A 25531-nucleotide genomic window follows, 5' to 3' on the forward strand; every position below is an offset into this window, starting at 1 on the left:
TTTTAAATATTTTCTATAATAGTTCTGGAATTTAGTACATCAAATAAATCATTAAAATATTTACGAATTTGATAGTTCCATCACAGTCTTCGAAGCCTGGAATGCCTTTCATTTTACAATATCTCAGTGCATCCGCCACACTCCTACTAAGCAATTGAACTGCTAGCTTCACTTTCATTTTTTGATTTTTGAACCAGACATGCTGATTTTTTATTTTATTAGCCACACTCATACCTTCCATTTGTTGCAAATGTAACAGTTTATAGAAAGCTTTCCAGCATATACCTCTCCCATCTGAGTCCACTAATTCTTGCAAGTCATGGAGAGAATTGCGTACTAACTTTAGCATGTGTGATGGATCGAAAAACACATTGACATGATGAGGTCCTGTTTCGAAATGCGTTACCAGTTGCTTTGAGTCTTTGAAATTACAACCAAATTTTCCGAAACACGCATAATTGGATGAAGTACCATCACAGGGGATTGAGACGACTTTTATGTTTATGTCTGACAGAAGTTGCAAACACTGAGAAATCAGACAATAAATTTGTTCGCTAGTGATTCCTTTAATGAAGAAGTAACCCAGAGGAATTTTCCACAACGAATTGATGCACACGAGATGGATGACGAACACTTCATTGGCAATTGGGGCTCCGACGTCCGTATTTCCACATCCGAGGTCCATGTATCCATACAACTTTTTTCCAACCCAATCAATATGCTGTCGAATGGCCATTGAATCGAATATCAAACTGTACACAAGTCCATGATGAAGTTTGCATTCTTCTTTCAGTACCCGGAAGAATTCTGAGCTGAAACCTGGTTCAGCATTGATGGAAGAAAACCACTTAGCAATTGTTCGTGGATGCAGTAGGCAAGTCTGAAAAGTGTGTCGTACAAAGTTGTAAGCCTTAGGAGAGAGGAAATGCAACGTCGTGGCGAAATTCCGTATGCAGTCATCGTACTGTTTATTCATGTTTGGATTCACACGCTTTTCTGTCTCTCTCTGCACAAGACACAATGATGTTGGAGAAATGTTGCACAACAAATCGCCGTGCTCTGACTGAATAAGATTTTTCTTTAACGATATCTGTTAAACTAGTCACTTTTAATTGCAGTCTCTTTTGTTTCAGTTACATATTACACAGTTTTTTTCTAGATTCATTTAGTTTCTGTTGGGTCTTTTCTAGTTTTTCTTTAGTTATCATTAAATCAGTTTTTGGTACTTTTTCGGGCACTGACGATGGAATAGGCGAAGTAACAAGTTTGAGAACTCTTCTTACCTTTGAAGCTGATGTTGATGGCTATAGATGTGGTGGATGTGAACTAAATATCGATGGAACTGCATCTTTTTCAAATATCTTTGAAAAGGAGAAGAATTCTCGAAGTCTTCCTCGCTGAAATGACAGCTGCAGATACGGCTGTGAGTTGAAGTTTTCCAGCTGTCTCTTCTGATCGCTCGATTACATTTCTCCTTCAGTTCTGGATCGTTAGGAAAGCGGTGGAAAGAAATTCTTCTCCTCTCGATATTTTCTTTTTTCTTTCTTTCTACGGTTATTACAACCGTACGCCACACACATACCCATTCAAAAGCAGGAAAATTTTCGCGTACAACAGAAAAATCTCACACAGTAACAACTCGTCTCCGACTCTTCACCGAACCAACACTGACCAACACTGGACTGAACAACGAAAAGCTCTAGACTGCATACCTATTCGCATTTTTTTTTTTTGTCATCAGTCTACTGACTGGTTTGATGCGGCCCGCCACGAATTCCTTTCCTGTGCTAACCTCTTCATCTCAGAGTAGCACTTGCAACCTACGTCCTCAATTATTTGCTTGACGTATTCCAATCTCTGTCTTCCCCTACAGTTTTTGCCCTCTACAGCTCCCTCTAGTACCATGGAAGTCATTCCCTCATGTCTTAGCAGATGTCCTATCATCCTGTCCCTTCTCCTTATCAGTGTTATCCACATATTCCTTTCCTCTCAGATTCTGCGTAGAGCCTCCTCATTCCTTACCTTATCAGTCCACCTAAATTTCAACATTCGTCTATAGCACCACATCTCAAATGCTTCGATTCTCTTTTGTTCCGGTTTTCCCACAGTCCATGTTTCACTACCATACAATGCTGTACTCCAGACGTACATCCTCAGAAATTTCTTCCTCAAATTAAGGCCGGTATATGATATTAGTAGACTTCTCTTGGCCAGAAATGCCTTTTTTGCCATAGCGAGTCTGCTTTTGATGTCCTCCTTGCTCCGTCCGTCATTGGTTATTTCACTGCCTAGGTAGAAGAATTCTTTAACTTCATTGACTTCGTGACCATCAATCCTGATGTTAAGTTTCTCGCTGTTCTCATTTCTACTACTTCTCATTACCTTCGTCTGTCTCCGATTTACTCTCAAACCATACTGTGTACTCATTAGACTGTTCGTTCCGTTAAGCAGATAATTTAATTGTTCTTCACTTTCACTCAGGATAGCAATGTCATCAGCGAATCGTATCATTGATATCCTTTCACCTTCACTCCTGAACCTTTCTTTTATTTCCATCATTGCTTCCTCGATGTACAGATTGAAGAGTAGGGGCGAAAGGCTACAGCCTTGTCTTACACCCTTCTTAATAGGAGCACTTTGTTCTTGGTCGTCCACTCTTATTATTCCCTCTTGGTTGTTGTACATATTGTATACGACCCGTCTCTCCCTATAGCTTACCCCTACTTTTTTCAGAATCTCGAACAGCTTGAACCATTTTATACTGTCGAACGCTTTTTCAAGGTCGACAAATCCTAAGAAAGTGTCTTGATTTTTCTTTAGCCTTGCTTCCATTATTAGCCGTAACGTCAAAATTGCCTCTCTCGTCCCTTTACTTTTCCTAAAGCCAAAATGATCGTCACCTAGCGCTTTCTCGATTTTCTTTTCCATTCTTCTGTATATTATTCTTGTAAGCAGCTTCGATGCATGAGCTGTTAAGCTGATTGTGCGATAATTCTCGCACTTGTCAGCTCTTGCCGTCTTCGGAATTGTGTGGATGATGCTTTTCCGAAAGTCAGATGGTATATCGCCAGACTCATATATTCTACACACCAACGTGAATAGTCGTTTTGTTGCCACTTCCCCCAATGATTTTAGAAATTCTGATGGAATGTTATCTATCCCTTCTGCCTTATTTGACCGTAAGTCCTCAAAGCTCTTTTAAATTCCGATTCTAATACTGGATCCCCTATCTCTTCTAAATCGACTCCTGTTTCTTCTTCTATCACATCAGACAAATCTTCACCCTCATAGAGGCTTTCAATGTATTCTTTCCACCTATCTGCTCTCTCCTCTGCATTTAACAGTGAAATTCCCGTTGCACTCTTAATGTTACCACCGTTGCTTTTAATGTCACCAAAGGTTGTTTCGACTTTCCTGTATGCTGAGTCTGTCCTTCCGACAATCATATCTTTTTCGATGTCTTCACATTTTTCCTGCAGCCATTTCGTCTTAGCTTCCCTGCACTTCCTATTTATTTCATTCCTCAGCGACTTGTATTTCTGTATACCTGATTTTCCCGGAACATGTTTGTACTTTCTCCTTTCATCAATCAACTGAAGTATTTCTTCTGTTACCCATGGTTTCTTCGCAACTACCTTCTTTGTACCTATGTTTTCCTTCCCAACTTCTGTGATGGCCCTTTTTAGAGATGTCCATTCCTCTTCAACTGTACTGCCTACTGCGCTATTCCTTATTGCTGTATCTAAAGCGTTAGAGAACTTCAAACGTATCTCGTCATTCCTTAGTACTTCCGTATCCCACTTCTTTGCGTATTGATTCTTCCTGACTAATGTCTTGAACTTCAGCCTACTCTTCATCACTGTTCGCATAAAGGAAGGAATTAACGGTACCCAGGCGGGAACGGCAGCGCAGGGCCCCAGCGCGGTAGTTGCCCAGGGAGGCGGGGTTACCCGGCACATCCCGCGCCGGCCGAAGGCCGCTCTATATCCTTCTATGCTCTGTGGCTGCAACCGACCACCGGCCACCGTCAGCTGTCACCTACGTCATTCAGCGTGTGGGAGACATCAAAAGAGTTTGTTTCGGTGTGAATCATCTTGCCGTCTGACAGCTCCGTGCCGTGTAAATCGTCATACTGATGAAGACAAGTTGCTTGAAGTGCCAGGGTATTCCACTGAACAGGAATTTCTACGTAATGAAAGGTCAGATGTGCAGCAAAGTAGTTTTGTGTACAACCTATGTCGCCTCCGAGTCACAGTATTTGAGAATGGTGTAGGGCTTTTCTTAATTTCCTTCTCTCATGTACAGTGACGGACAAAAATCTCAACACCGAAAAATAATTAATGTTGAGTAATGAAATTTTCGGAATACATTTCTCTAGGTACAATGTTTAAGTGATTAACATTGCAAGACCATAGATTAAAGTAAGAACGAGGTAAGTCATTGAAAATGTGACTTGTTGGTACTGCAGTAACCTGTGTAATGTGGATGCATTGTTTTGTACAGGTGCCTAGAGCGCTCTTGCTGTCATACGAAATCCCACCCCAGACTATAATCCAGGTGTAGTTCTAGTGTGTCTGGCATGCAGACAGGTCCGTTGCAAGCCCTCAACTGGTCTAATAACACACGGCCATCACTGGCACCGAGGCGGAACCAGATTTCATAAGTAAACAGAACAGACTACCACACTGCCCTCCAATTAGCTCTAGCTTGACACCGCTGAAGTCGCGAATGGTGGCAGTTTGGCTCAGTGGAAAGATGCACGCTGAGCCACAGCCATACACCTAACACGATGGTCGTCCTTCTCGGTAGTACCACGTGGCAGTCCGGAGTCTGATGTTTTTGCAACCGTACATTCTCGTGGCAGCCGCTACCAGCAATCATATACGCATTCTTGCCTAACATCTCACAAAGTCCAGTCTTGAAGACAACTAACGCTCACGATTGCTACAGCATGTACTTAAAGCACACCTGATTTTCATCCTCATAGTGGTTATACTAGCACGAAAAGTGAATAGACGTCATCTTCCTGATGTAGAAACACTCCTACCAATTTCCGTTTATGTCGCTCAATTCCTTCTTGCTCTTGCTGTTTTTCCGTCGATGTATTTCAATATGCATACGTACTGACAACTATTATTAATAAATGAATGAGTAAGAAATGGGCCATTGGTGTACAAGGGTACATAAAAAGTAAATTACTCAAAAATTACTCAAAAATTATCATGGCGGGATAAATAGCTTTTATTGAATGCTGCACTACATTTAAAGTGAAATAGATATATGACACTATCTTTGACGTAATCAGTAAGTCTCTGTAAATATCCATGGGAACGTTCGACCAGATCCTTGACGATGAAAACCCACTGCTCGGTCGTGGAGCCATTAGAGAATACCTGTGTGAACGACCTTGTTACGCGACCGTTTTTCTCAAACTCTCCTGTTACTGGTGTAAAACCTGAAATAAAAAAAAAAATCAAGTCCGAATAAGTGAGCACCAGTGATTACCAGTACTTAATTATGTAGATTACAAACTCCTATTCTGAGTTACACACAGACATAAGTGAGTGGCCTCTATGAAAGCATCCCGCACAAGGCTGTAGGTGAGAAGACAGAAACTGCCCCAGCAGAATACACAGAAGGTCTGCTGGGCCACTCACACGCGTACGAAGGTCCTCACGGGCGGTCGGACTGGACAGTGCTCTGAGGAAATCTGACTTGGCGTTGGACACACAAAAAGTCACAATGCACATATGCACATTGTATCTCTAGGTTGCGAGCTAAAAAAAAAAAAAGATTGTTTTTAGCGCGCTGTGTGTGGTCCGCGGAAGGTACGGTTGGCAGTCAGAATTCACCGAAATTCACATGCCTTTAAGATAATACCTGAGAGAGTGGAATAGGGACAGAGTAGCTCAAAGACTGTGAGACACCGACACTGCGTTCAGGCCCCCGAAAAAACCTGAATGTTTAACGAAATGCAAAAACAACTATGACTGATTAACCTACATCGACTAGAAGTGACAGTAAAACCACGACTGTGCTCACAGAGGACCACCCTTATTGGCCAGCACATTAAGGTTGACAGACAGGGGGAGAGAATAGGACATATGTTTCTTTTAATTTTGTAACTAGTTAGCCCTCTGAAATAAGAGTAAGGGAGGGAGAATAGAATCTTTTAGGACAATTTCTTAGTAGTCCGCACTCGGTATATTTATCATTCAGCTAAACAAAATTACATGATTCCAGAAAAACACAGAGAATCGTGTCTTCCTTATCGAAAGCGCACTGGAGAAAGTCACCCCTATGTCAGACTTTGCAAGCAGACTTATGATTTAGGCGTCTAGATGGACAGGCACCTTCTCTGACAGATTTCATTTCAGCTCTCATCAGATCAAGTTGAACTTAGATGCAGTCTCAAGATGTTGTTACAGATCTGGTGACTAATTGTGCACCCACTTTAGTCCCTACTTGCAAATTAAGTGTATGGCGAGACACAGCCGCAACAGCGAGGTTAACTGTAGCGAAAATGAGTCATTTTTATCAAGATTCACTACTGTCAGTCTTATTTCTGAAGACTTTCCAGCAGTTAAAGGTATAGTACGCTTTCAACTCGGGCCACAGGTGCAAACGCAAACCCTTCTTTAGTACTTTCCATCTTTACACACCAACTTTCTGGATTCGCATTGTGACTTACGCGACTGTAAACGTGTTATTCAGATCCCGTCGCGCATGTGCAAGGCATTAACATATTGTTGCCAATGATCGTTAAACCATTTCTATACCACTTATATACAACAAACCGAGTTAATTGAGATCTTTGCTTAATTCAGTAGATAATAAATTCCTTGGTCATTGTTATGGAGGGCAGCGACTCACTCGAAATTATGTCAGATATCCAGCACGTTGGAATACGTTCACTTACAGATGCCCAGATGAGAAAAAAACGCAGTACCCAGAAATAATGATCTGTAGAATGCGTAGAACTGAAAAGTAAGGTAAGTGCTAAAGACTGTTGAGGTAGGGCTAACATTAAGGACTGACTGCGCCGCCTCTTGACTGAACGAGAAGGTAACGTCAAACTCAGTTACCGAAGAGAAATAAAATTAAATGGAAATGAGTAAGAAAACGCCATCACTCATCTTTGTCGTCAAAGGTTATAATATTGTTTTTAGGTGACTTCGCATTGGCAGAATGTACGGTCTTCAAGAAATACATTTGCCACTTAATGACATTTCTGTAGTTATAAGGGGTGGAAAAATTAGGGAAACACCGTAAACACAACACATTACTATGCTTAAAAAGGTGTAGGAAACCCGTTGGCGTTTCGAGTAACTTCCAATCGTCTCGGAATGCATAAATACTGATCCAGTGTTTGAAACACCAAATACTTAGGCTACCTTGGCCACGGAACCACCCACCATACAAGCACCAACAATTTGCCCACGTTCTAATCCACACAGCCCGCAGCTACACAGAACACTGTTCTGGCCGCGACCGCACTTGCAACGTACTGAGGGCATTGAACAGGTGCCATTTGTGGGCAGATACAACAGCGTAATCTGCAGGCCCGGCTAGCATCTGAATTTAGGTTCAAGCAAACCTTTATCGTGGTGTTTCCATATTTTTGTCTAAACACTATAGGGGCAACGTCAGTCATGTGTGCGTATAGCTGGTAAAAGGAACAATTACATCCGCAGCGATCATAGGGTGGAGGATAACGCAGTATGAAGCCGTTATGAACCATACAGTCCGGCCCAATATGTAACCCCAGAGGCTGACTCACTACAGCGGTTGAGAAGCCGTCTACGTGCGCGGTTCGAAGCCGCCTGTCGCCGACTGCATTGCTGCGTCGTATACCATTCCGATTACTTCCACTGTCCGGGAGCCACAGGGTACAACTGACACGAGAACGCCGTAGCTGTCGCGTTGAATAGCAAAAACCAGTGTTTTCGGACCAGTCTCGCTTCATCACATCCTTTAGTGATGGGCACATAATGTGTTTCACGCTACCGTGATTCCCGTAATCCATTATTGAACAACGTATAGAAAAACTGGTGCTTTCGAGTGCAGCTGGATACGACGAGGCAGTCTAAACAGCGGTCATTGAGAATGAGAAGATTTAGAGGCCAAGATACCGACAGTTTTTGACGTAACTGCACATTCCTTTTTTCAGAATAACAGCAGCTGGCCCACTCGTTCGCCTGAGATGTCGCCCAAGGTACATTTCTGGGGTTTGGATGGTCCATAAAATGTCGGTCACGGACCTCAAGTAATAACAATCTTTAGACTCGCACACAAACCATATCGAAGAAGAAACATTAGAAACATATGCAGGCCACCTTTTATTTCAAGTATCACGTTGACACATCTATTTACATAATGAATTATCAAAGCCAGACGTGATGTACAGCTTAGTAATCGAAATGTTTTGTTATTGCCTTCTGTCTATTAGATGGTATAAAATTTCCGTCATATGTACTGCTCCAGCAATGTTTAGTAGCGTTAATATACAAGAAATACTAATAAATTACGCAGCTATAGCGTGAAAAAGTTTAATAATGCGTGGATTTGTGAAGAAATTTAAATTGGAACTATATTTATAACACTTAATTTATGTCTTCTAATAAACTGCTGCGTTAGCTATGAGTGAATAGTTTCTTATTCAGGTTCTCAAGGTTACTCTTCATGTCAGAAATAATCGCAGCTAGATATTTCTTACGTATAGGAAATTCGAAACTTTCTCGAGCAGCAGTATAAACATTCTCTTTTTATTACCCGGATCCAGGTTTTTTGTTTTTCGAATGCTGGGATGCTTCCAACAGCAAGGCCGTGGCCATTTAACCAGATACTCTTGCAGAACTGAAATAATGTAACGTCGTTTAATGTTCTCGCAGTAGACACGGGTTTCTGACCCACCTTCTTATATCAAAATAACACGAGAACATTACTTCCTCTTGAGTTCTGGCTACAACACCGAGAGTAATTCTCGGCATGATATTGTGAGGCATCTGTTTTAAGTGGTGGGAGTACTATATGAAATACTGCTGTCGTTGTCAGTATCGTGCCGTTACCAGCGCAGGATCCTGGATGCCAGCCAGGGACCGAGTGTCGGCCGACGTCATAACCTTGTTGTTTAACCTGGCTGAGACAGGACTTGAGTCTCGCTTTAAGGCTTTGCAGGTACGAACTCAGACACCCATCTTACCCGTTTTTTACGGTCTTTCTCCTAGGAGAAATGACACCCACGTGAACCGTCAAGTAACGGGAAAAATACGACACACTCTGGTCTACGAGACTGCTTGGCTCATATGCCCACTAGTTCATTATCATAGCGTTGCATTCATTTTCGATATCTTGTTAATTACATCATTTAATACATAAATAATTAATCAAGGATCTTGTCCACTACTCTCTTCGAATAGATTAGTTGAATAGTTTGAGAAGAACGTCGGAAATCGAAACACATGAGCATTTTTTCCATACACTCCGTCTTTCCTTACTCAAGATCAGAAACATGGAAAACATGATATAACAGATATTCTCTGTATTTATGCTCACAAGATCATAAACACGGAACATATTATATAACAAACTGTAATGGAATCGACTGTGGCAAGCAGCTGTATAGGACATCACAGGCACTGCATTACGTAAGTTTAGAACGTGAAACAGGTTTTTACGCACTCCACTACCTGTGGAACATTTTCCTCATAATCCGGACAATGACTTGACGCATTCTGTAAAAATACTGTCGCATAAGTAAAAGGTCTTTTGACAGGTGCCAATCTATATTTCATATATATGTATGACACGAAAGCCTCAGTCAAAACAAAGCAGTCATTTCTTCTGTACAGCCTTTAAATCTCCTCTCCCTCGTATTTTGTGTGCTTTAAGATACGTATTGCCTTCGCAATCGTTGCTCAAGAAGCTGCGGCTTTCCGTGCAGCAGCTGGTCAGCAATTGAGTCCTAGCCGAGAGGTGAGGCAGCGGGCCCTGTTGTAATTACATAGTGTCGCACTCCGCTTCAGCAAAACACTGGCTGCCGCCTGCTGTGGAGAGGAGTAATCGGCAGTCTGATTTATCACGTACGTGAGTCCTGCGGGCTAGTTTTCTTAAATATTACCAGTAAGAGTTGCACCATGGAGTTAATTCCACCAATTCTGAGTTTCGGAAGCGCCGTTCGAGATTGCTTTACCTGCCAGAGAGATTTGGATAATGAGCTCATGCTTGAATGAAAGTCATTGTCAGTGACCAGAGAACATTGTTTTCGAATAAAAAAGAATGAAAATAAAAATAGTTTGTTGTAAAAGAGTAATAGATTTTGCATCTTCTACAGCACTGTCAGCACTCGTAGCAAATCAGTTTTGTTTTACCGTTACACCTCAGAATCTCTGTAAGAAATATGACAGAAATGGCCGCTCGCAGAATAGCGACTAAGGAAGGGATGCGGGTGGGGGGCTTGGTGCTCAGTTAATATTTCAGCTTCGAACCTGGGGTACACGTTTTTGGGTTTTGCTTGGGCTAGCGGCCGTTTGTATAGTCATTTGAATATTTGTCTCACTGTAGTTATTTGTATTAAGCAAAGTTCAAAGACGAACCAGAGCTGGCAACCAGGCAAATTGTGCGATTAATTTCTATTGGAAAAGATTTTAGTTTGGGATGAAATTAATTCTCAGCTAATGGTGCCATTTGTATGTGCACCGTTCGGGTTGTACGTGCAAAAATAGTCATCCTTGTTCGGAATTTATGTGCAAAAACAGTCACTCTTAAATGGCTCTGACTGGAGCGAGACCGATGGTTCAAATTAGGTCCACCGGTGTATCGGAACCACAGTATGTTTTAACAGTTGAAAGAATCTTATTTATTTTGGATTTTGCGAACAGAAATCCGTTTTTCTGGGAGTTTTTTTAAAGCGCGCCACTTCTATACTTTAAAATTTTACGGATCGGTTCAAACTTCACACGAAGGAAGAAAAATGCTTAAAGTCAAAACGATATTATTTATCCAGTAATCTTCATCCGTTACCGAGATACAATGATTTAAAGCCGAGCAAAATGTAGCACGTAAGACTCGTTCATATGTGAATTGAATGAGCGGAAAAAAACAACATTATTACGTAAAAGATTAAAATCACTTTCAAAAACCTAACTTCATTCGGATTTTACGTGCAAAAAACACGTTTTATGTTAGTGTTTTACGCGCCACTTCTGTGTTTCAGACTTCTAAGAAGCGGTTCACATTTTGTAAGACAAATTCATGAAATAGTGGCCGTCCTGTTGTTTTGTGAAAACTTTATCCGTTGCCACGATATGGCTCGAAATGCAGTAAAAAAATTCTGTGCCAGATCAGTCGTCGCCCGAGTCTACAAAAATCTACATCGGTTGCCAAGCTATTGTTGTCTAATATCAAAATTACAGTAGAGTAAAAGTTGAACACCAGAATGGAAAATGCTCCTATGTCCTCGGCAGAGTTATTGATGTAAAAGAATAGAGCTAGCTTTTCGACTTATCTGCCAGCTTCAAAGGTATTTAAACCAAAACATTTTTACGAGTTAACCTTACTTCACCAGGGCCTAGAGTTCTCTTACTCCATCCTCGCGTTACCTGTGTAGGCCGGCCGCGGTGGTCTAGCGGTTCTGACGCTGCAGTCCGGAACCGCGGGACTGCTACAGTCGCAGGTTCGAATCCCGCCTCGGGCATGGATGTGGGTGATGTCCTTAGGTTAGTTAGGCTTAAGTAGTTCTAAGTCGTAGGGGACTGATGACCTCAGATGTTAAGTCCCATAGTGCTCAGAGCCATGTGAACCATTTTTACCTGTGTGGTGACGGGTGTAAGAACATATTGACACAAATTATGTGCCTCTAGAGAGAGGGGTGCATCTGCAATAGGAAGTACCCGAGAATGGGGGCGTATCTATAATAGGAAGTATCCCACAGTGGAGATGCATGCATCCTAAACTTTAATGACATGTTGGCTCATATTGTACGACCTGACAAATGGTGTTTCGGATGTCATTATGGCATGTACCATGTTATAAGCCATGACATCACGAATCACTTTACTTGACACGATGCATTGTATTATGTGACATGGGTACATGTCAAGATATTTTGATTTTAATGTCTTTCAAGCATAGAGGTAAGTCGAAAAACTAGTTCCCTTCTTTTACATCCCTAACTCTGCCCAGGACATATTCGCTTTTTTGTTTCAAAGCAAGAGCATTTTTCATTCTGGTATAGATGGTAAAAGCGAATGTTGGCATGGTCTCAAATTGGAAAAATTATTCGGTGCTTCGCAGATGTGTTCCACAATGGACTATTTCGTTCATTCAGACAATAGGAGTGTTATGAAATGCTTTCCGTATTGCATTATTGGTTCAAACCCGTGTCCGATCATCCTGATATAGGTTTTCCGTTATTTCCCTGCATAACTTTGAAAAAGCATGGCCGACTTCCTTCCTCGTCCTTCCCTAATCCGATGGGACCGATGACCTCGCTGTTTGGTCGCCTCCCCCCGTAAGAACCCTTCATTGTTCCCTTCTAATGGGAAAGGGGTGTTGGTTCTTTTTGGAGAACATTGATTTATACGATTCTCGTGATGGAATTTATGTGTAAGAGCTTGACAAAAACATTGAATGAGAGATAAACATACCTCCTCTTTCATACACATGGTTTTCAATGTATTGTCAATTTTGTCGCTCAACACTATGGCACTTTTGCGTCAAGCTGCACCGTTCCTTACCAACAGATCCTTGCATGTACTGACAAATACCGTGGTTTTATTTGTTGGTTTCTTTGTTACATTTATTACAAGTAGACTGATTCCTTCGTGATATTTGGTATATTTGCTTATACGAGTTATGAAGCAACAGGTCAGATGTAGGCTTTTGGATGCCATAATAACTTTATAAATCTCGACCTAATCTATTAGGAGCAATGACTCTGTAACATAACGGGTTTATGTCACTAATATTCTTATCTACTATTTCTCTAATAAACATTATTCAGTTTTACACCTCAATTTTCTGTTCAAACGGAACAGTATGTTATAAAATGTAGCCAAATATTCAGGGGAACCATTAGTACGAAATCTGAGATTCTTGCACATAGATACAAACTGCAAACGGAATTGGTGAGAGGACTGGATTCATGGCAAGTAAAAATTACCAATTTTCTAATAATTTCATTTCACGAGATGAGACACACGCTATTGCCATGTATTTCCGTCGTTATTTGTTCTTTCATTTGCATAGACAATTTTGGAAGCAGACGTTTACCCCATCGAGATTTCCCATACTGTTGCGTGGGAGGGTTCTAAGACCTGGCTGAGTGGATACTGGTTTTTTAAATATTTTTCACGACTTTTCTTAGTGATTTAAATGGCGTCCTTCATGTTTTCATACATTGTTGTAGTATTTCGGTCTGCTGCATCCAACATACTAAATCATACGTTCTACGTTTGCACATCGTCGACTCAACCTCAGTCACACTTGCTCTTAGATACCACTTTTGACACAGCGTGTGCCTTCTGATCAGATGCCTTTCCCTGAATTTTGCTACAGTTTTCCCTTCATTTAGTACAACATATGGGAGACACCCATATTTCTCCAGTTGTTCACTCAATGCTCAAATTTATAATCTCTGGAAGAGTAGAGAGCTACCATTAAACACACGTTGAATAATCAATAATGTATTTTCAAAGCAAATTCTGAACACCTGAAGAATAATCTGAAGGCTTTCGACTGAAAGCTGTGTTACCAGGTGACGTTTCTTTTAATTCTTTTCGTCGAGGCGGCCGCTGAACTCACCTCCAGGTAATCGCTGCATGCGGAGAGCAGGACGCGGTGGGCCTTGAAGCGGCGGTCCGGACACCACAGCGTCACGTCGACGAAGGCGTTCTCTGTGAAGTACCCGCAGAGCCGCTCCAGCAGCTGCGCCTCGTGCTGGTCCCAGCGCACCAGCAGCAGGTTGTCGTTCGCCTTCTGCCAAAAGTTGGTCGCTACGTAACGATCACATCTTGATACACAACACGAAGTAGCACACAAGTTTTTTTAAAGTGCTCTGGAAGGGTAACTACTCCCCAACATTAGGCAGTGGGAAGCAAGCACTCCTTCAGTGACTGATTCTACAAGGACGTGCAGTAGGGATGTAATGTAAAGGAATGATCGTTCACGGAGTATTGTTCCTGTATATGACGGAATAATATACAGAAGAAAGGAAAATGAAATTAAAGTTCTGTTAGATGACGATCAGTTTGGTTTTAGGAAAGGTAAAGACACAAGGGAAGCTGTTCTGACATTGCGCTTGGCAATGGAAGGAAGACTTACATTCAGAGAATATATCGACCTAGATAACGTATTCGCAATGCTCTCCACAGTGGGACTGAGGTAGAACTGCAGACTATGTTGAATGGACTGAACAGTCTAATGAGCACACAATATGGGTCGAGAGTAGCCCGAAGAGAAACAAAAGTAATGAGGAGTAGCGGAAGTGGGATTAATGACAATCAAAGGGAACTACTGATCTACTGAAACGAATATGTGTTAACATCAAATGACAACCTCCATGGCACTTGAGGAGCTGTGGAGTGCAATAGCAGTAGGCGAAGAGAGAGATTTCAATGTATTCAACAAATAATTGAGGGTGTTACGTGCAAGTGTTGAAGAGGTTGACACAGGAAAGGAATTCGTGGCGGACCACATCAAAACAGTCAGGAGCCTAGCGACAGAAAGCACATGGATGGGTGAAACTGCAGTTGCACCTCAAAGTTAGGCTTCTTTAATTCGCTACTGTTATCATTGAACCGTGAAGGCTTCATTTCGTCTTTTCTTCACCTTTCATTTGCTGGCACCTCGCTAGGTGGCACGAATTACCCTGAGCTTCCTGTGTATTATCGCTGGCGCAGAGTCAATAAAACAGGCTGGTTTGTGTGAAACTGGAAAGAGTCTGCGTACGTGGCGGAGGGCAACACGGACAGTGGTCGGCCCGTCGGTTGTGTGGGCCGATGGCTCTCAGCGGAGACTGTTTGCAAGTGTACCGTTAGTGGCTGCATCGAAGTTTTCACCACGCCCTTCAGTGTGCTTCAGCTGAAATGTCTTCAGTTACGCCCATTCTTCGCACTTCTGGATGCCGGCGTTTTGCACTGAACTCAAATTATGGAATAACGACTTCTTGATGGAGCGGTGATTGATATCGCTCGCGCTATATGCCCGCCTCTGTGAATCTCACTTTATCGACCTCAAAAACATTTTTCACGCGTTGTAAGTATTGTTGACCGCAACTTGTCTGTTTGAGTTTGGTCCATTTAATGGCTAGCACTTGTTGCGCACGTGTAACGGTGGCTGCTTGCCGTTACAGGTACTACTTGAAGTTTTGCGTTACTGTTACTTGTTACAAGCTGTTGATGCTTTAAAACTGGTGGCATTCAAATAAGTTTATTTTCCTGTGAGCCATCAGGTCGTTTGTTGTTACCCTAGTGTTTAATAAAATTGGGTATTTAGTGCTGTTAAACTGCTCATAAGCTCTGTGGTAAATCCATTTCATTAAGCGATTGTTTTTATCGCCTTGTAATATTTTCTTGGATTTATTATTTAATCTTTCGGTTATTTTAAGGAAGTTTGTGGAACTAATGTATCCTATTTAAATTTTGTTTTAGGTCGTTCTGAAATCCAAGTGCCATGGAAGAGAGCCTTACTTGTTAATGCCAGCAATTAATTTCAAAAATGTTCAAATGTATGTGAAATCTTATGGGACTTAACTGCTAAGGTCATCAGTCCCTAAGCTTACACACTACTTAACCTAAATTATCCTAAGGACAAACACACACACACATGCCCGAAGGAGGACTCGAACCTCCGTCGGGACCAGCCACACAGTCCATGACTGCAGCGCCTGAGACCACTCGGCTAATCCCGCGAGGCAGCAATTAAGTACCACATCTAAGAGGTAAGCTTTTGTTTCTCAGAGAAATTTCAGTCTGGCGCGAACAAGTCTCTGGCTATGTAGCCAAGGTGACTAATTGACGGTTTTTCTATTTGACGTAACTTTATGAGATTAATGACATCATCTTATTCAGTTAAGTTGGTTTGAGGAAGAATTTTATTACACCATCATTTTACCGTTTTATATTATTAATCGCTGTCTGCTCTGTGCAGTTTTAAATAACGTTAGTGTTTGATTATTGTGGCAGGTGATTAAAATGGCTCCAAGCACTATGGGACTTAACATCGGAGGTCATCAGTCCCCTAGACTTAGAACTACCTAAACCTTATGGAAATCACACACACCCATGCCCGAGGCAGAATTCGAACCTGTGACCGTAACAGCAGCGCAGTTCCGGACTGAAGCGCCTAGAACTGCTCGGCCACAGCAGCTGGCATTGTGGCAGATTTGAAGGTTTCCTTTCCCATCGTATATAAGGGGATTTCAATCATGAAGATCATAAAATCGAAAACACGTTGTTCTTGATCCCCAATAGATGGCTGACATGTTTCATTAACGTTATGATGGTAAAGTGCAAAATTTAATTGAGGAAGAATTTTAGCCAAATAATGTCCACGTACCCAGAAATTAAGATGCAATGTTTTTGTATCTAGTGAGCGTAACTGAAGTATAGATTACTACCAGTAAATCAAAAAATCAATTCTGATACTGTTCTGCAATAAATTATTAAATAAATTTCGAAGAACAAACACTCTAAGCTAACATTCGTTTAGTGTATTCTCAACAGATAGTAAATAACTAACTGTATATTCTCCTTATAAGTCATCAATCCGAAGATTATTTTTTAAACTTCACAGTACTTTCTAAGCATGGTCGTATTGGAAACGGTAGTCCGTTGCCTTCCAACGACCTCTGCCAACCACAGGGTGAGCTACATTTTGATGTGGATTTCGAACCATTTTTAACATCAAGAAACATTGTCAGAGGTGAAAGAACTGTTAAGTGACAGAGTGCAATACTTATAATGCTTAGACTGGATGTACGGAGAAATCTATCAACTTAAAACCCTTAATGAAGTAAAACAAGGTAAATCGACCTGCGGACTGCTGTTACACTTATGTGAAGTCTTTTTCCTTCTCAACAGTCATCCATTACATATGAAATTACTTTGTTATTTCAGTCTTGTCTTCATGGTAGACAACAGACGATGGGAATCTATTATGAACAAGAAAACACGTCCAGCTTATAGGAAAGTTAGTGTTGCAATTTTTAAGAACCTCTGTCATCTCAGTCTTTGGATAGAATTGAACAACTGTCCACAAAAGAGACAGTGCACTTTTCAGCAAATGTTAAACTTTTTATTAAAAGGTAAATTGTTTTACTGATACACTACCTTACCGAAAATGGTATTTATGGAAATACAAAAAGGAAAATGATGATTTTGGAAAGTAGGGAAATACAGATATACATTGTATTTCCGGAGCAGAAGTAGACTTCTATGTTTCTGAGCAGTTCACAATATCATTCTAAAACTGCCTTCAGTGTTTTCCCGCGAGAAATAGAAAATAACGAGAAAATTACTTTATTTACTAAGAAATTAAAGAGAAAAGAAAATAGCAACAGTGAGTACTTCAAGTATTCACAATGACGGAAGCCATCTGAATAAAGTTGCTTCTTAATTTTTAAATATTTGAATGTGTAAAGGAGTGTTCTGTGCACGTTGGTTTAGCAGCCATAATTAAATACACGCTACAGAGTTATAAGTTCACATGCTCAGATCGTGGTCTGTTTATACTCCTGAAACCTGTTTCTGTGTGCGAGTTAACTGTTTGAATTTATTATGGTTTTATGGTCAAGTACTTTGTGACGACGTACATAACTTAATTTGACGTACTGAATCTTGGAACTAAAGACCTTAATTTACCTAGGACCATCATTTGGTACTATCAGATAATTTATTAGTTGCCCTTATAATAAGAGAACAAGAATTACATTGTTCCTGCACTTACATTTTCTGTGTAGAAGACTATGTAACTATCAGTGAAGGACTCAGGATTAAATGTGTGATGTACAATGTATAATGGCCTCTAATTCAGATGGGCTTTTGTTGTTTATCAGGCGAATTTTCTCTTAGCAGACATTAGCAATTTCCTTTTTTGCAGTACGTAGTCACCACAGAGAAAATACTGCTCAATCCGTCTTTCATGTGACTGCGACGCACAGTGTCGACGGAGAGCTAGGTTAGTTTCCTGATATGAACAAAATGACGCCTAAAGCAGAATTTTACGTGCCCATTCGATAGAACTACCCCGAATTAGTCTAGTGCGATATTTATTTGAGCGATATATATATATATATATATATATATATATATATATATATATATATATATATATATATATTTACAGGGACAGTAAAACACCAAGGATAGCGAAAATTCCACCAGCAATAGTCGACTCCACCACCCTGGCCCGCGCTGACAGCTGCCACCATATAGCGGCGCTGCTCAGTTGCTGCTGGAATACTGGTTATTCCTCGTGTTTTAAATGCTTCTTAACAAATATTGCTGACATAAATATCGTACTAGACTAATTCTGGACCGCTCTAGTCAGTGGGCACATAAAATTTCGATTCAAAAATCATTTTGTCTGCAACCGCAAACAAATCGACGTTATCCGTCGACACTAGGTGTCATATGTAAGAAGCGATGAGGAGTGTTTCTATGGGCTGACTCGGATGGTATTGATGCGTAGTTTCATATAATATCCAAAAAACTTTGGAATATAGAATTTTTCACATAAACAAAATACTGTTATAAATGGAGGTACTTTCGCAAAATTAATTCAAGTATTTACCAAGCGTGATGAGTCACCAACGTGACACTATCTAATTCAACAAAAACTAAATCTGAAAAAAGCATGCACGAAATAAGACTATCAAAATATGTTTGTAGGTGACTTAACTAATTTTCTCTGGATCTGATCATTCTGCTGGAAACAATAAAATCATGATAGTAGGAAATATATTAATAATTAAATGAGCTTATAAATCCGTATTTCGGCAAAACTTGTGTCTCCCAATACAATTAATTCCCCACCAAAGTAAAAGACAATAATAATCTGGCTATAAATTTAGAAAAAAGAATACTTATTTGACTCCAAACGTGTTGCTGAGCTCTCGGTCTAAAAGTGGATCAAATATGTCTCGCCCTCTGTTCGAAGACAATATTGAAATCTAACAAATGACCGATGGTAGCTGATGTTTACAGGAATTTTTGCTGCGAAAGAACCCAGTAAAATTCCAGACAGACGAGTTTAATTATCAAAACACAGAGAAGCAAAAATAAATGAAGTGCAGCAATTATTGTGTTATGCACTTATAGTGAAAAAAGAGAGGTGCTTAAATAGTGGAGGAGAAAAGGAAAAAGAAAATGATGTAAGAGAAAACGAAAGAGGGAGTGATAAAGGGAAGAAGAAATCTGTGATGAAAACCTACAATGCTTTACCGCACTAGTTACTTTCGGTATGAATAGCACAGAAGTTAGTGAGAAATTTTAGCTGGTTGATCAAGAAAAGTTATGTTCATTTAATATTAATAAGAAACCACCACAGCTGTATTGATACACGTTTATTATGTCACGACCAGCTTCATTAGAAAGAAAATCGTCAGGCTACACCGCCAACAGTCGTCGTAACAAATCCTCACAGAATTGTGCCAGTGTCATGATTGAAAAGCTCTAGCTGTCTTGCATAACGTAAAGGTAAAGTCTGGCACATGACGATTACATAAACACATCGTAGATCGCCTGGCAGAAGGACGGCGAGCGATGAGTGCAGGAAACTTGCCATGCTATGTGCACTAGCCTAGTGTACACACTAGACTACTCTAATGTACACAGCATGGCAAGCTGCCTGTGCTCAATTACAATTCTGTATACATTAGATCAGTTAGGGTGAGTTTTGCATTGAGTCATGTTTCCTGTCGGTGTAACAGTGGGCCTCCTCAGACTAATATCCAATACCGATGAAGATAGAAATCAACTACGATAGACTCTCTATCACTCTTTAAATATCTGTTCTGTGGGAAGAGTTATTTTTGATTATGACAGTGACATAGTTGAAATGTTGCAAATATGTCAATCAATATATGGAAAAATAAACTGTGCATCTATCTAGAAACCGCAGAAAAGGAATAAAAATTAAATTTTGTGAAACTGTGATGGTATTGTCGCTGTCGTATGGAAGCTAGGGTTGGGTGAATAAAAAAGAAAATGTCAAGAAAACACCAGCAGTAGATATGGGCTTGTTGTGGAGAGTGAAGATCGGCACAAGATGAGATGTAACTAAGACTGAAAATTTTAGCAATGAATACAGAGGCCATTAACGAGGAAATAAGTGAGTAGGGAGATAGATTAAAACATTAAATGAAAAGAATCAGCTTTTAAGACTGCTCCACAAAATCCTGAACGACAAGCCTAAAGGAAAATAAAACAGAGGTCGATCAATGGAAAGATAAAAAGAACTTTGGAAAGATGGGGAAGCCAAATGTGTAAGACGATGATGACGATTACAGAGATTGTTACTGCGAAGACAAATGTTTACAATTTATTATTTCCTATGTTTGCACGTATAAAAATGGATCAGACTTACATCACTGACTCATCAAATGAATGCAACTCTGCTGACGCATTTCTTTTTTGGTGGTATTGGTTAGTGTTTAACGTCCCGTCGACAAAGAGGTCATTAGAGGCGGAGCGCAAGCTCGGGTTAGGGAAGGATTGGGAAGAAAATCGGCCGTGCCCTTTCAAAGGAACCATCCCGGCATTTGCCTGAAACGATTTAGGGAAATCACGGAAAACCTAAATCAGGATGGCTGGGGACGGGATTGAACCGTCGTCCTCCCGAATGCGAGTCCAGTGTGCTAACCACTGCGCCACCTCGCTCGGTCTCTTTTCGCGTGAAAGCGTAATTAATGTGAATGTAATTTCGTCACTGGCGTCGAATAATCATCCATATACTATATAATAAGCTAATTCTAAATTCAGATTGGGATCTCAAAAAACAGGGCTAAGAAAACGAAAATCGTGCAGGAGCTCCAAAACGAAGGCGGAAGTCAGCTATTCAAATTTAGATATATTTTAGGAATACAGTCATAACAAACGAAATATAGTGCATCGACGATTTATTTGTAAAATAGCTATCTTTATTTTGTGAACACGATTACAAATGATACGGTATCACCTCACATAACACGGAATCTTGTTACCTACGAGTCGCGCTGCATTGCTTGCGTTGGAGGTTTCCTTCTGGTACTCAGCTACGCCGATGGCTACAAACATCCATCAGAGAACACCAACGACCATATGTCCAACTTGAAACCTTTCCCACACACTCCTGCGTCTGAGTGCTTCTTCTTCCGCAAATAACGTAACGAGGTGAACGTGACACACAACAGGTTTCAGAGTGCGGTAAGTCAGCATTGTATGCGACAGAAAGTGTGTTCTTGTGAGCAGATTTCACTGTGTTGCTTGTGAAGAATATTACGTACACCATGACAACACTGCACATACGTGGATATCACCAGCCTTTTATAATTTCTTTACATGCATCTGGAGTATTTATCACTTAGAAAAAATTGTCTGTAGTGCTCTACTTGCAGTAATAATGTTAAACCATACAATGTGATCACAGAAAGAGCATTAACTCAAGTGGATAGAGTTTACTTCAAGACTGTCTGTCCTTTACAAAAGCATTTCGTTCTTTAAATTATACGTAATGGATTCCTGAAGTAGAGGATATGCCTGCAGATAATACGCACATTGTTTTGAACCATTTATAGAATAAACTCAAACTTCAGTCGCAATTGTTTGATTTATTGCACCAAAATTTATTTTTGTCATCCACTGGTTCCTTAAAAAGACGTCTTAGAGATTTTGTCTGCAAATCACTAGTGCGACCGGTCCTAGAACATTGCTCAAGTGTGTGGGACCCGAACCAGATAGAAATAACAGGGGATGTTGAACGTGTACAGGGAAGGGCAGCACGAATGGTCACAGATTTATTTGCTCCGTGGGAAAGTCAAATAGATACTGAAGAGACTGAACTTGCAGACTCTTGAAGGCAGACGTAAACTATCCCGAGAAAGTCGACTGTTAAGTTTCTAGAACCGGCTTTAAATGATGACTCCAGGAATATACTACAATTCCCTACGCATTGTTCACACAGGGGTCGTGAGGCGTTCAAACAATTATTCTTCCCGCTCTCCTTAAGTGAATGGATCGGGAAGAAACCATAATAACTGGTGCAATGTGACGTACCCTCTGCTATGCACTTCACGGTGGATCGCAGAGTTTAGATATAGATGTAGGTGTAGGTGTACAGCTTATCTCTTGCGGCTGAGACGTACCACCCTCTGTCAAGCACTTCATGTTGGTTAGATGAAGATGTAGATGTACAGTCTGTCTCTTCTGGTTGCGTGGGGTCAAATGGTAATTACTAATGAGTTTTGAAGTAAATATTGAGCACATACAAGAACAATATCGTGATGTCAGATACTACGTATATAACCTGTCCACTGAGAGTAGTCTTCGCTTCCTCGGTCTTGGTGTTTCTCGCAAGGGAACCTCCCCATCGCACCCCCCTCAGATTTAGCTATAAGTTGGCACAGTGGATGGGCCTTGAAAAACTGAACACAAATCAATCGAGAAAACAGGAAGAAGTTGTGTGGAACTATGAAAAAAATAAGCAAAATATACAAACTGAGTAGTCCATGTGTGACATACGGAACATTAAGTAATGCGTGAGCTCAGGAGCTCCGTGATCCCGTGGTCAGCGTGAGCAGCAAGGAAGCGAGAGGTCCTTGGTTCAAATCTTCCCTCAACTGGAAAATTTATTTTCTTTATTTTCGCAAAGTTATGATCTGTCCATTCGTTCATTGACGTCTCTGTTCACTGAAATAAGTTTAGTGGCTGTGTTTTGCGACCGCACTGCAAAACGGTGCGATTAGTAGACGAAAGGACGTGCCTCTCCAATGGGAACCGAAAACATTTGATCGCAAGGTCACAGGTCAACCGATTCCTCCACAGGAAAACACGTCTGATATATTCTATACAACACTGGTGACAGATAATAATTGTCTGAAAATAAAAAATTAAACTCAAGGGAAGACTTGAACCAAGGACCTCTCGTTCCACAGCTGCTCACGCTAACCACGGGACCACGGCGTTCCTCAGCTCGCAATACCCTTGATGTTGTGATGGACTACTCACTTTGTTTATTTTGCTTATTTTTTTCATAGTTCCACAGAACTTCTTCCTGTTTTCTCGATAGATCTGTGTTCAGTTTTTCAAGGCCTATCCACTGTGCCAACTTATAACTAAATCTGAGGGGGGTGCGATGGGGAGGTTCCCTTGTCAGAGAATATTGGATGGTTTGGTACACTTCCGTAAAATACGAACCGTGAGATTTGTAACATGTGGAGAAATGGATTGTACATCGAGAAGAGGAGAAATGGTTTCTAGATCGACGAATGTTGCTGCAAATATGCATGTACCATTCACTGCGATTGTGCTTTTTTGGTGGATAATAGTGCCTGAAATTGGCTTTCAAAAATAAAACATGTAAACCGAAGGTCGATATCCGTTGAATGACTGACTCCCTTCTAGTAATTCTCGTTGTGAACATAGACGAAGCGAGTCGTTTGTTCCACTGCATTCGGCCGCTGTTACGCGGCAGTTCTTGTTTCATAATAGATTCCTAAGTAATACACAGGTGATGGTCACAAGCACTCGCAGCTGTAAGCAACGTTCCATCAGGCGCAGCTCGCAGAGACAACCGCTTCGCAGCGGCAGCAGCAGCTGCAGCATCAGCGAAGACGCGGTTCTAAGTCCGGTGCAGGCAGGCGGGCGGGCAGCTAGCTGCTCGTAATGTCGGCTCAACGCCCGCGCGCCTGGGCGGCGGGGCTGCTGGCTCACTTACCGCCATCTGTGAGGTGCAGCCCAGCGCCGCGCTGACGCGTCTCCGGTCGTGTGGCTCGGCGGTGGCGGCCTGCATGTGACTGCCAGTGGCTGCCGGGAGGCAAGGGGAAAGCCCCGCCGCCCGGCGCTGTATCGTGGGAGGCCTCATAGCGCCCGGCCAATGGCGCGCCCGCACCACCACAGAGCTCGTGCCAGCCCCTGCGCCGCAGCTGTCCTCATTTTATTGCGCGTTTGCTTTTCCTCTAAGCTTTATCTAGGTCTATACCTGTAAGTGAAGCTAGCTTTCTTACAACGGTACGTGGTTCAACGTGTACACTAACCCTCAAAAAATATCACACTGTACAGCATCTCTAGCGAGTAGAAGCTTAGTTACTGCTTGTTGCCTTCGACGTCTTAAAGAATGTCCCCGAGGAGGAGGATGCTGCAATGCAGAGTTAAATATTGGTGTACTGTGGACTCCTAGAAATAAATAAGTAGGCTACAAACAGATCTCCGAAGATCCATACTAGTTCTATATTTCGAATCCTTAGTACGGAAGGAATAGGAAAGACTGACGTAGTAGCTATGTTCAGTGACAGCTGTCAGCAACAGAAGATCGTTGCAGTACTGGGACAGTTTTAGTGTACTTGGTATGCTGAAGCTAATACTTCGATGATAAAACTGGACGCATAAAACGTCGGAAGGAACGAGACTTGGAATTTAACGCCTCATCTACGATGGAGTTACTGGAAACTGAGGAGAAGCCCGCTTTGGACAAACATAGGGCAGACAGTCGGTCGTATACTTTCCAAGGGAGCCATTCCTGAATTCAACTCAGTCGATTTCAAGAGACCGTGGGAGACCTGAACCTAGATGACCAACGGTGATTTCAGCTCCGTTCCTCCAGAATTGGAGCCCACAGTCTTTCGTTATACAGTAATGCTCAAAACGTAAGAACGAAAGTAACTTTCGCGTGATGTATCGCTGCCAAGTAGCAGAGCTCCATGAAACTTGGACCATACATAGAAAGAACTGCAATAGTATAGTACAGAAGGTAACTGATGGAAATACGCAATGAAACGAACAGAAATGACAGTTTTATTCAAATACAATAACTACACCGATGTCACAGCGAATTATGTTACTGGCCCGGATATTGCAAAAGGCTTGAAATGGTTGTTAATATTATTTATGACCATTATGGACGGCAATGTGCCCTGCAAAGTGCTCCAGTGCTAGTCACAAGTTCTTACGGGAAGTGTGCTCCAGTCCTCCACTTGACAACTGCAGGATAGTCACTGGTGCATTTGGACGTGGTGTAATACGTCTTCCCAAAATGCTAACAAAGTACAGCTTGAGAACTAGAACAATTAGCACTTTGCGAATCATTCTAAATGTCTACTATTTCAAGAAATTTACTGCAGTAGTATTACAACAGGAAAACGTAACAGTCCAATGTTTCAGATATTGCTTTAAAAGACGTTAAAACTATTGTGATGTTAATTTTTTTTGTCAATTTACTTCACACTCAACGGAACGTAAATCACTCTCGAAGATATGGAGCAAAATGTGGCGGAGGGCAGAGTAATTGTTCCAGTTTCGTTACAGACATAATTTTGTTCCTCCATTGTTCCTGAGGC

At 41.3% G+C, this 25531-nt stretch overlaps 1 protein-coding gene across 1 annotated transcript in view; it reads right to left on the reverse strand.

The window, feature by feature from the left end:
• Positions 1–24060, reverse strand: part of LOC126088340 (protein abrupt-like) — a 32386-nt gene extending 8326 nt beyond the window's left edge. The window contains exons 1-2 of the mRNA XM_049906475.1: positions 23914–24060; positions 13804–13977 (exon numbers count right to left, since the gene is read on the reverse strand). Coding sequence (XP_049762432.1) covers positions 13804–13977; positions 23914–24060 — 321 coding nt within the window. The remainder of the gene's footprint in view (positions 1–13803; positions 13978–23913) is intronic.
• Between the last annotated feature and the right edge of the window lie 1471 nt (positions 24061–25531).

The sequence above is a fragment of the Schistocerca cancellata genome, chromosome 6 (assembly GCF_023864275.1).
Source record: "Schistocerca cancellata isolate TAMUIC-IGC-003103 chromosome 6, iqSchCanc2.1, whole genome shotgun sequence".
In the NCBI taxonomy this organism is placed as follows: domain Eukaryota; kingdom Metazoa; phylum Arthropoda; class Insecta; order Orthoptera; family Acrididae; genus Schistocerca; species Schistocerca cancellata.